At 32.8% G+C, this 12,558-nt stretch overlaps 1 protein-coding gene across 1 annotated transcript; it reads left to right on the plus strand.

The window, feature by feature from the left end:
• Positions 1 to 715: 715 nt before the first annotated feature.
• LOC117912072 (MLO-like protein 4) lies at positions 716 to 9,796 on the plus strand. Its single transcript, XM_034826528.1, has 15 exons — positions 716 to 1,141; positions 1,242 to 1,299; positions 1,655 to 1,875; positions 2,936 to 3,052; positions 3,149 to 3,209; positions 3,281 to 3,387; positions 4,269 to 4,343; positions 5,016 to 5,101; positions 6,999 to 7,048; positions 7,787 to 7,827; positions 7,929 to 8,099; positions 8,183 to 8,218; positions 8,836 to 8,903; positions 9,049 to 9,109; positions 9,209 to 9,796. Exons 1-15 carry the CDS (start codon positions 1,013 to 1,015, stop codon positions 9,572 to 9,574), a joined length of 1,647 nt encoding a protein of 548 aa, XP_034682419.1. The 5' UTR covers positions 716 to 1,012; the 3' UTR covers positions 9,575 to 9,796.
• Positions 9,797 to 12,558: the final 2,762 nt, after the last annotated feature.

A 12,558-nucleotide genomic window follows, 5' to 3' on the forward strand; every position in this document is an offset into this window, starting at 1 on the left:
CAAAACCAACTCCATGATTTTTAAAGGACCAGAGGAATATTTTAAATTTTTTATTAAATTGGATTAACTTTTCCCGTTACAAAAAATATTTTAATTTTTACAATTCTCACATATAAAGAGACAGACAGACAAAATTTGAAATCATGAAAAAATAAACATGCAAATTGCAATCTATCAAACCGAGTTCTAATATCATAGTGAACTATCAATTTTCTTTCAAGTTTAAACTTATAATATTTGAATTCAATATGCATATCATACTTCTTAAAATTTTGAATGTAAAGTTCGATAAATATTTTTTTTTTTTATGATTGTATTTTGATCTTATACTCGGTCATGCTAATTCTTCTCCAAGCTTTGTTAATTCTTGGATTAAAAAGAAAGATTATTAAAACAAATAATATCTATAATGTCTGTATCAGTTATTGGTGCAAAGCGAAAAGCCATCAATTCTGAATTTATAAACCTTAATGAAGACAAGACTGTCAACCATGGGTAGGAAAAAAAAAAAGGTTATTGGAGAATCATCTGGTGCATGAGATTGAAATTGCGTCAATTTCTATGCTAATGCTCCCATGGAGTACCAAATTTTTTAGAAGGAAGGTTTAAGTGAAATATTTTTTTGTCCTTTTTAGCTGCTGCTAAACCAATGAAGAAAGTAAAAGACAGAGGCACGTTCAAACTTTGAATACATGCAACAACGGTTGGTGGAGGGGTGGTCGAGAGATCAGTTATTGGGACCCAATGTGGACAACTGATTCGTGACACCCCATGCATAGGATTTAATTTTTGATGGGTTTCAGGCCTCTAAATGATGGCATTCATGGCTGCCATTAAGCTCTGCATCAGAATACCCCATTGCCAGTTGAAGAAGAAGAAGAAAGAAAGAAAGAAAGAAGAATCCGTTGCTGAGGCGAGCCGGGTCTTTTTTTCTTTTTGTGTGTTGAATCTTCGATATATCAAACACCCAGAAGGAGATTTGGTTTGTGTTTTGTGGGTTTGAACAGGTGAAATGGAGGGGACGGAGGGAAGGGAAGATCGATCTTTGGCTGAAACCCCGACATGGGCGTTTGCAACTGTTGTTGCTGTCATGGTTGCTTTTGGGTTCTTCTTCCACTTTTCTTTGAAGCATTTTAAAAAGGTAAAGAGAGCTTCACTATCTATCTCTCAGTTTAAATCTTGATGTTTGGTTTTTTGTTTTCTTCTATTTCTCATGAATCTTGATGATTTATCTGTAACAGTGGTTGGAAAAGACCAAGAGGAAATCTCTACTCGCTGCTCTGGAGAAGATGAAGGACGGTTAGGAATTGATTTTGTTATTAAGAATAGGTTTTCTTATTAGGTTCTGTTTGATTTCTGAGAAAATGTAGGGAGATAAAATAACTCACGCTTTGAATCCTACAAAGAAAGAAAATGCTAATCCTAATTCCTAAATAGTTCATTATTTAGAGAGAAAAGAAAAATCAATTTATCTTAGCTTTTTCCTGGCTGCCTTAATTGAGTTGGGTTTTCATCTACTTGGAAACCGAAACACCAGAAAACTTGAACTTGCCTTCTTTCATTTTCTTAGTGGCTAAATGAAACCTTGATGTTTTAATTTTGTTGAGACATTTGGATATGTAATATTCTTCATGTGGTTGTTTTCCTTATGCAGAGCTAATGCTTTTTGGGCTTTTATCTCTGCTGATGGGTCATTGGACTCTTTTTGTGGCCAAGATTTGTGTCAAAACATCAGTTTTGAGCAGCCGATTCTATCCCTGTGTATTAGAAAGTGATATTAAACCCCTTGAGCACATTATCGTTTCAGATTCAAATTATTTTAATGACTCAGCTTTCCCAGATGAGCTGACTACCAGGCACAACTATTGTCCCAAGGTAATTTCCTCCATACTTATTATATATTGGTGGTGCTTTGAAGTTAGTTAAGCTCTTAACATGTTATAGTTATTAGCTGTTTCTCTAATTCAGATATCTTGTATCTACGGTCACTTGGATTGTCATTAATCAACACAACCTCACGATGCTTTCTTAGATCCAAGAGCAGTTAATAGAATGGAAACTCGTTGCCTTCTCGAAATTTTTACTAATAAGACAGGATTCTCAATTTTATTGGTGAGTTGTGCTTGTTGGATGGTATAACTTTGGAAATGGCCTCTACTAACGAGCTCTAAAAGTCCCTGAATCAAATAATTAGTGATTAGCTGTCAAAAAAATGTACTTGTTTAGGTTTTTCTTGATATATATAATTTGGAAAATTGAAAAGGTGGATACAGGTTAAGCAGAATGTCTCTAGTAGATTAGCCTATCTACTGCATTTTGGGGGTTAAAGTAGCATGAAAGTTTTGGAGTTGTTGGATAAATTTTGGAGATAAGATTTTCAGAATTATGAGCTTGATGTTGATACTTTGGTTTTTATTTTGTGGAAGAAAAATTATAAGCAATCAGGATTTTTCTTTATTCCTGTATGATTCTTTGTGTCATTTTTTGGCATAAGGAATAGGAGTATTAGGAAACTACAGTGTTTCTGTAGAGTAAATGATTCAACAAAAGAATACATGGAAGGTAACAGATTTTAATAACATATGAATACATGTCAAAATTCCGTGAGGTCTAATTGAAGAACATACTACATTGGAATCAAACATGCTCCCAACCAAATCACCTGTGTTTTCTGAACAGAAAATCCTGTCAATAGAAATTTCCTATGCCATATTCTGGGCATAGGACTGTCGCTTCCTCAGAAAAAACCAAGAATGTCATAAAGAAGAAATTTTCTGCTCACCTTTTTGCACTGTCTGACTGTTGTAAATATGCTAAGAAGTTATGATAATATGTAAAACTTATTGGAGATGCTTTGGAAGGTGAATTGAATTTTTATCAACTATTGACTTTGGCTTGGTAGGATATCTTTCAACACCCGTAATTTGTTATCCAGGGTCAAGAATCTTTTGCTTCATATGAAAGCCTTGAGCAGCTTCATCGTCTATTATTTGTTCTAGGTGTTATCCATGTCTCTTACAGCTTCGTTACCATTGCCCTGGCCATGATTAAGGTAAATTTTCCTCCTTCTAGGTTATTTTCCTTTTTGCATCTTCGGAGTTTAACCTTTTTCCAGAGAGCGTTGAGAGTTTTCTTCTGCTTCATGCAGATTTATAGCTGGAGAAGATGGGAAGATCAAGCAAAGTCAATAGCCATTCAGGGCCTACAAGGTTCATCATTTTCCAATTGAATGTAATGTGTTTTTGTACATTACTTTTTTCATTTTAAGTTCTTAATATAGGTTCTTATGGAGCTGCCCCGAACAGTATAAGAATGAGGCGACTATCTACTTTCATTTTTCACCATACATCCCATCCATGGAGCCAACATAGAGTTTTTGTTTGGTTGGTAAAGTCACATGCTCGAAATCCCATAACTTTGTCTGCTTTGTACTATTTCATTGATATAATTGAGAAATAATGTTTTGGTTGTGCATTTAGATTCTTCAAGGACAAAGAAAATTTGACCTAGCAAATCCTTATCCTAATTAATTGGTAAATGAACTGATGTACCACTTCCTTTTTCCTTAATTTTTCTGAATCAATGTGAACCCCATGGATTGAATTTCAGTGAACAGAATTTGAGGAAGTTGAAAAAAAAAAATAAAACAGGTCTGGAAACGAAAAAAGGGGAGTTAGACAAAAAGATTATGCTGGAAAATACATGCAGTTGCTAAGTACAATTTATTTAATATGCTAGTGGGTCAGTCACTACACATTGACAGTTTCAGAATTGTTCAACAAACTTTTGGTGTCAAAAACAAGCACTTGATTGGATAGTTGTGACAACCCTTGGAATGAAGGTCTCGACCCCTTTACTTGCATGCATACATGTCTCATAATGTTGTTGATGAACTTCAATTTTAATATTGATCAGATTTATTCTTAGCACAATAACTTCTATTACACATATCTAAATGTCATTTGCATTTGATTATTTCAATAAGTATTTTGTTCCATGATAAATGAATCCTCTCTCTACTTTTGTTTTCTTAATAAACAACTTTATATGCTAAATAGGTTTCCATGCTCATTGTTACAATGAATTTCATTTTTCAGTGTCGTACTTTTGTCTAAAATTTCTAACTTTTACCATAGTTTGTCTCAGTTAGTTTCCTGCTTATAGCTTGCCAATTTCTCTGTTTTTTGTTTTTGCATTTGGTGTTTTCTGGAGAATTGTGATTTTGGTTTAATTTCATGATTTTGTACTCAAATTATTCCAAATTTCAGCTTTGTTTCAGCCGCCAGTTTTGGAGTTCTATAAATCGAGCAGACTACATGGCTTTGCGCTTGGGCTTCATAACTGTAAGTATATTATTTGTTACAATTCAAATGGAAGATTCCCCACCTCTTATATTTTTGTGTTGATAATGTGAACCAGTGATTAGATCTTCATAATTTTATATAGAGGTATTTATGACAGTCAGATTTACATTTGAACAGTTCTTCCACACAAACTAATTGCTAAGGGTCTTATTGAATCTTAGGATTAGCTGTAGTGGGATTGGAGCAAGGAATCATATAGGTGAACTTGACAAGCTGGAAATTGTATGCTGCAAATTTTGAGCTTGATTTTATTAATGAGTGGTAAATTATGAAACAAATGATTGCATTCATACTATACCACAAATTCATATCCAAGAACTAGATACACATTTCTTTTTTCTTTCATACCCTCACTTGGTTCATGAGTGAATGAGGAAAAAATAAAAAATAAAATCATGAGCCTTAATGATGGGTTGTTTGTCTTTCTCCCTATAAGTGATGAACTAGATTTGAAAGGTCATGCAATTATTAGGCCAGTGCTAATAATTTATGATTCAGAATTGTAATTTCTTTTCCCTCTTAATTATATCACAACCAAATAGAGCAAAAGAAAAATGGAGCAGTGAAGTTCATGAAATGAAAACTTGCTTTGCTATACATTCTTAAATTTGCTGATATCTTATCTCATCCTTTTTTTTTTTCAAATTGTAGACACATGGACTTCATTTGTCATATGACTTCCACAACTATATGCTCCGAAGCATGGAGGAAGAATTTCGGGATATCGTTGGCATTAGGTGCCACCTCTTTACTCTACTTTGGGTATTTGAGTTTCCTTATAATAAATTATTATAATGCATATTATTTTTTTTCCTCCATTTTATGAACATATTTTCATGACTTACATTGAGGTCATTGCGAATGGTTTGGGCAGTTCCACCTTTAAGTCTGAAACATAAGTTATTTTATCTTCTAGTATGATTTTTAATTTAAGTATTTGATCAGAGAAAAATGGAAGATTTATTCTTTAGATCCTAGTTTCATGCACTGATATCAAATTGCTCATAAGAGGACAGAAAGGGTATGTGATCAGAGACCTTACAATGGTACTAAAAAGTAGGAGGTCAGTGGCAGAGCTAGAAAACTAGTTTGGATGAGAGGGGAGAGTAGTTGGGAAAATTCTTGGACTTCATTTCAGGGGGAGGGGAAAAGGACCAAAACTTCATTTGTAGCCTAGTGGTACTTGTAAAATGCATGTAGAATTCCTTGGGAAGTGGATCAACCCCTCTTTGTGCATAATTTTTTCAAAAATTTCATAGGGGCAAGTGTCCCCTGGGCACAATGTGGCTCCACCACTGGAGGTCATAGACTGGATTTTTAAAATGATACTTGGTATATTGGCTGTCCATATTGGGAATTGGGTAATATGGCTATGAATTTCAATTCTGAGCTAGCAAAGCCTCAGAAACTCTCAGATAGCATCTTTCTTAACCCCATGTTTCTACTAATTATCAAAGCTTTTTAGTTAACATTAGTCCCCAATATTGATGGTTTGCATTCTATGTTTGTTACAACATAACTATTTTTACTTCTTCTTTGCTTCTTTGAGACCATGTAAATGCATTATGTAGAAGTTAAAATTAGACAAAAATAACAATGTAAAGTTCATCTCGAATCACAAAATGCCTCAAACACTAATCAAATTTATACATAACTCATTAACTCACGAAGAGAATTTATTTGCCATTAGGCCTTTTCTTTGCTGATAAGCAATTATTTAGAACTAACATTTGATTTTTTAATTTCTTGCATCAATTTAGGTGGTGTTTGGATACACTTCTTAATTTATGTTTATAAAAACAGAAGTTAGTAGGAAATCTTGTATAAATAGTAAAGAATTGTTTAAAAAAATTAATGGTTTTAAAAAACTACTTAAAAAATATTAGTATTGAAAATTTCTATTGACTCAAATTTTAAAAATTTTGGTAGTTTTTAAAAACATAAGAAAAGTTCCTACTTTTTGTATTAGAGCTTCTAATTTTATATAGAATTTACTACTATTTTCCCTTTTTAAAAACAAAAAACAGGAAGTGTATCCAAATTCCAAATGCACCTTAATTTTTTTGAAATGGGTGGTTTTTCCTCAGTATGTTGTTCTGTGGCTCGAATCTTAGATCTTCAAAAATGATGTGTCTTCCTTAGAAATGGAGTTTTCTTAGATTCTGAAAATGATAAGAGGAAAAACCTTAAAACATTGGCTAATAGGTTTCCTCTAAAGTTCATGACTTGTTAAACACCTGTTTGGAAGGTATCAGGTGGTATTGTCAAATAGAGACCAACACTGAAGAAAAATATCATGTCAAATTTGGTAAAAGAGTATGTTTTGCAGCAGCTGCTAATTTGAATACACTTGGACACTTTGGTCATTCTCCTTTTAGATAAATGTGTCTGGAAAACCTGTTTTTGCTTTGATGTTTCCTGATACGAATAGACATACTGTCAGTCTGTCACCAATAGAATACTTGTGTGAAGAACTTCAGATAATGCTTATTTTCTTAGACTGCCACTTTAATGTGGCTATGTAAAAACCAGTGAAATTGTCATGCCGTAGCAAAAAGGAAGAAAGAAAAAGCTACATATTGGGATATCACGTTGCAGTAAATCACTCACGATTCCTTTTGGCCTTTTTTGCAGTGTGCCTCTCTGGATTTATGCCATTTCATGCATTTTCCTAAATTTTCATGGTAATTTCCATTAGTCCTGAACTTTCTTCTTGCCAAGCTAATAATGATTGAAGAACTTAAATATGGTATCAAGCAACCACACTGAATGCTTCCCCAGTTTCAAGATTATTGTTTGAGCTGCAATTGTGTTTGTTTTCTGCTGATGTACACATATACCAGTTTAGTTGCATCAGTGTGTCTGAATTGCCATGATGCAGAATCAAAGATTACTTCAATGAAGTGTAATGCAAATTAATTTGCATTTTTTAGGACCACTTTCAGAGTGTTTAGGACCACTTTCAGAGTGTTTGAACGATTCATGGAAATTGAACAGCTCCATGTCTTTTACATGGGATAAAGAGGTAGAGATCTGTCACGTTTTGGGGCCATTAAAGAAAAGGGGAGCCATCACAAAATATGAAGTCATTTGATCTCTAAAAAAAGGGTTGTGTGATCCAGTTAGAATTTACTGCCATTTTCGCCATTGCCCGCATTCATAGTGATACCATTATGGGGTGTGTAAGGAAAATTTACATAGACACAAGTTTAGGTGACAGTGGCTTCCTATATTCTTCCCATTCATGTTGACAGGGTGAGAAAAGAAAATTATACATGAAATATAAATGAAGCAATTCAATTTCCAACATCCGAGCATACTCTTAGCTTTTGTTTATTAAATTTCTAATCCTTGTATTTACTTTTCTCTCTCTAGCTGTTGAACTAACCTTCAGAGTATGGACTGTGTTGATCCATAACCAGGAACCAATGTTTACTATTGGCTTTCCTTCCTTCCAGCAATTGTAAGTCCTCGCCATTAAAATATCCTTTGAATTCTTTATTCTTTATCACCCAGAATTACGTTTTACTAATTTTTCTCTCCCTTCTTTAATGCATATAAAAGTTAATCCTGCTAGTTGGCACAAAGCTGCACCGCATAGTGGTAAAGTTGGCAGTTGAAATCATGGATACATCTCCACAGTTGGGAAATCATCAAGTAAAACTGAGGGATGAGCTCTTCTGGTTTGGGAGGCCCAAGCTCCTTCTGTGGTTAATACAATTGATATCATTCCAGGTGAATGAGGAAAAAACTTTAGTATATCATTTCTAAAATTTTATCTTGAAACTGATTTCTATTCACGGGCTGTTGATTTGCAGAATGCATTTGAGATGTCAACATTCATCTGGTCACTGGTAAGAGCTGTTATAAGCTTAACTAATTCTTATATGGTGATGTTCTTTGTCTAGTAATTAAATATGCATGAAGGACATGTCCATCATAAATATAAAGACAGTTATATCATAGCAATAAATTCAGAGCATAGGCTAGGGTAGTGGACTCCATTCATGGAGTAGTACCTGTGAGTTTGTTTAGGAATAGGATCATATCTATAGAACTACTGTTCAATTTTTAACTGGCTAAATTTGGAATAAGTTCTATACAAATATCCCACATTTCCTGAAAACAGGGTTCTTGCTTTTTGTATCAGATAACCAATTATCTAATGCTTGTTAGTTAATTAGATGGAAATTTTCACTTGTTGAATATAAGAAGCAATATTGCTTCTATTGTTTCGTATAATATATGTTTATACCTTTCAAGATCCAAACTGAAACATATACATCATGTTAAGGTTTTAATATCATTGAACATCCGGTTTCTATTCATAAATAGATACTGGCATGGGTTGTAGTTGACATTTTACAGAGTGCTTATGGATCACACACAACATGATGAGCAAGTAAAAGTGTGTTTATGTAATGGGACAGATTGTACTGATTTATGATGCTAAATCTATTTTGATTTCCAGTGGGAAATTAGAGGACCTTCCTGTTTCATGGAGAATCGTAACTTTGCTGTTATCCGCTTGATATTTGGGTAATGTAATCTGTTCAACTTTACGAGCCAGAACCCTTTTGCTTTCTTTTCTCCTATGATTGTGATGCATATGTGTTGAGCATGGCATTGCAAATCCAGTTGATCAGGAGAAACTTGTATAATTATATGTTATTAATTACTGCAGGGTTGTCTCCCAGTTTTGGTGTAGCTTTATCACATTCCCACTCTATGTTATCATTACACAGGTCTGCCTTTAAGCCTTCTCTTCTTCGGGCTTTAATCAGTCTCTTCTTCTTCGTCTTCTTCTTCATTCTAATCAATATTACTTTGCCATGTGGTTGCAGATGGGCTCCAGGTTCAAGAAAACTATAATGTCTGAAAATGTAAGAAAATCACTCCATGGATGGCAGAGGAGGGTAAAGGCCAGACACAGCGGTGCCCCTTTTCCACTCCTCACTGCAACATCAACATCGTCCCTGTCATCCTTGTGCCCTTTAGAGGATGAGATGGACAGAACTGATCATGGTGCCTCAAGCAGCAAGGAGGGAAGCTACTCAATACTCGAAGACACCTCAACTCCATACCAACCAGTCTCTCTAGCACAAAGTCCAAGTTTTGAAGTCTCACCAAGCAACAAGTCACTGGTCCCATTGCATTGTGATCCAATCCATGACAGTTATCACAGTGACGAGGAGGAGGATCAAAAATGATAATGGCAACCATATAGCAGATGATTCCCCTCTTCTTCCACCTTCTTGAACCTCTTTACTGTTGCTTGTATTTTGTTTTGTTTGGCTTTCTTCTGTTTGTTTCTTTTTCTGTTTTCTGGCTTTTCTTGGGGGGTGGAGACAAAAGTTTTCTATTGAGCAGCTGCTGTTGAACATCCTATGAATTGCTTAAAGAAAATTAATTACTTAATTATTAAAATTATATATATATTTGTAAAATAATCTTATTATAGAACATTTTTTTTTTTTTATTGTAATTGCATTATGGGTGATCACATACTTATGAGTGATCGCATGCTTAGTAAAATGCACCCTAATGTTAATTCATATAGTTTTTATTTTTTTTCAAGTTGTAATTATTATCTTAATTTATTTTTCATAAATTTAACTTTGAATTATTATTTTTTTTATTTTTGAAATTTAATTAAATAACCACTATATAAATAATCATGAATTTATGCATATATATATATATATATATATATATATATATTTCATATGTTTACACATACACAAGATAATTAAATTAAATGTACAAAGATATTTTCATATTTTTATAAACATCTATAACAACATGCATGTGTAAACAATATCCTAGTGCTATAAAAAAAACAAAGAAAGAAAATGAAGAAAAACAAGTAACCATGTTTACAATAGGTAGATTTGTATAAGCCTTGTACACTCGGTATAAGTATCTTATACATTTAGTACAAACGACTAATACATGTGCGAAAATGTAAAAAAAAAAAAAAAACAATTATAGTTGACATTTATGTACATGTAAGCAATATGTTAAATGATTTGATATCGAAAACAAACTATGAGGATCAAGAAAAACATACAAATAGAGATATGTGAGTGATATATGATATTCTTGTTCAAAAATTTTCACGGACTTGAGAGCAATAATGTAGATTATACACCTTTCAAAGCTATTATCAGCCTCATCTCCCCCTAAAATATAATTCAACTAAGGTAAAAAGTTATTATTCCAAACAATATCTAAGTTTGTTATTTGATATATCTTTCAAATATTGAAGTATCCATTTTGTAGGTTGCTAATAGACCTTTTCAAGGTGATGAGTATATCTCTCATTACAAAATTTGTATTTTAAGTATTTGACTTAAGACAAATAATAACATATATAATCGTTCTAACTGCATTGGCATAAAGAACACATGAAATATGCACCACTTTTGCAATGTAGTTTTTCTACAATAAGAACAATTTGTTACTTTTAAAACGTAATTAATTTCCATGTCTAATATTTTCTTTACAACTTCGAAGTCTTTTATCTCAAGTTTTCTCTTACTTCAGACATATTGTGAAACAAAGCTACATATCTTAAACAAAACACTTAAGAAAGGGACGAATTTGGTTTTCAAAACTTTTTCGAAAACAATTCTAATTAAGCAATAAATAACTCAATAAATATAAAGAGAGAATGATAGAGAGATGCAAACACGATTTTGATTTTATGGTGGTTCAACAATTCCTACCTACATCCACTCTCTTTAACCTCCTTTTCGAGTAAAGGTTTTGCTAGTTCACAACTTTCAACACAAGCCTTCAAGTTTCTACACTTGGATTAAATGACTCCAATGAGCTCTTACAATACTCTTCAAGTTCAATCTCAACTCCGAAGCTTGATACACTAAACCTTTTTCAATTAATGAGGGTTTAATCTCACTTAACCTATTTCAATAATTGATCAAATACAAAAGAAGTTAGGATGAACACAAATGGGGTGCGCTAAAGATGATTTGTAAGTGAATAATTAATGCACCAAAGGATTGAGAACTTTGAAAAGAGAGAAATAAGTAGGTAGAAAATTCAATGTAAGTGTTCTCTTATCGGTAAATGAACACGAGCTCTCAATTTATAGAAAACCAACCTTGAACACCTCAAATAGCAAAATAAGGCCTCAATCGGTTGAGCTCCGGTTTGACCAATTAACTAGTTGTTAGGTATTTAATGCATTGTAGATGACCATTGGTTTTTTTTTTAAATCTTCGATTGACCCTTAACTAGCCTTCGATTGGACCTTGACCATGAAAGGTGAAGCTTCAAATAGAAATGCAAACTCTTTGGGAAAAAAAGAAAATCTTTTTGACCTTGAACCAAACCTCGACGGGGAAAAGGTAACTGGTTGAATCGGTTCATAAATAATTGAGTCAATTTATGTTCCCCTTGACCGATTGAACCTGTTTTGGTTTAAAACCTTCATTTTTTCATCCTAAAAACTTTCTAACATATGCAACATCTTTAAGGGACTTTATAAGTCAATTTGAAATCTTTTTGTTTAAGGTTTGTGAGATTTTACTCAATTTTAGATAATTGATAAAACATTCAAACTTAATTTTATGAAAACCAAGTGTGAATGTATGCATGAAAATGATTTAAATCCTAATTGGACCCAAAAGGATTCATTTTCCTGGGCTTGATAAGTCTTTATGCATCCGTAACTTTAATTTTCTTAAATTCTTTTAATCAAAATTGTCTTTCTTTGGATTTTCTTGTTTATAACCTGATATTTGACTTGACTTAAAATCGTTAATTCACTTAATCATATTTTGTTATCATCAAAACGATTTTTAAAGAACACTTAGGCTAACACATATCATGAGAGGTAGTTAACATGTCATTAGAAAATTATATTAAATAAATAAATAAACTATTAAACAATTGATTGTAATAAACATAATCATCATATTCACTTTTAAAATAACTATAACAATCATAAAGTACACAACAATATCAAAATTGATTTAAGCAATAAAGAGATATATGCAACAAGCAAACATGGTCCTCTATACATGGAATAATGAATCCCTTAACTAAATGCATATAAATCAATTTTTCCAACTCACTACACAAAAACGCAATCTTGAATTATTGCCCTAACATTGTATCAAAGAAAGTGATCATTGCAAGTAATATTATAATTCAACTATGTTTGACAAAT

Source organism: Vitis riparia, chromosome 4, assembly GCF_004353265.1.
Source record: "Vitis riparia cultivar Riparia Gloire de Montpellier isolate 1030 chromosome 4, EGFV_Vit.rip_1.0, whole genome shotgun sequence".
NCBI lineage: Eukaryota > Viridiplantae > Streptophyta > Magnoliopsida > Vitales > Vitaceae > Vitis > Vitis riparia.

Bases quoted from the DNA above. Each gene is read 5' to 3' on its own strand.
- LOC117912072 (XM_034826528.1), top strand. From the start codon at position 1,013: ATGGAGGGGACGGAGGGAAGGGAAGATCGATCTTTGGCTGAAACCCCG. The intron at 1,142-1,241 runs GTAAAGAGAGCT...TATCTGTAACAG, and splicing joins CTTTGAAGCATTTTAAAAAG to TGGTTGGAAAAGACCAAGAG. The intron at 7,049-7,786 runs GTAATTTCCATT...ATCCATAACCAG, and splicing joins CATTTTCCTAAATTTTCATG to GAACCAATGTTTACTATTGG.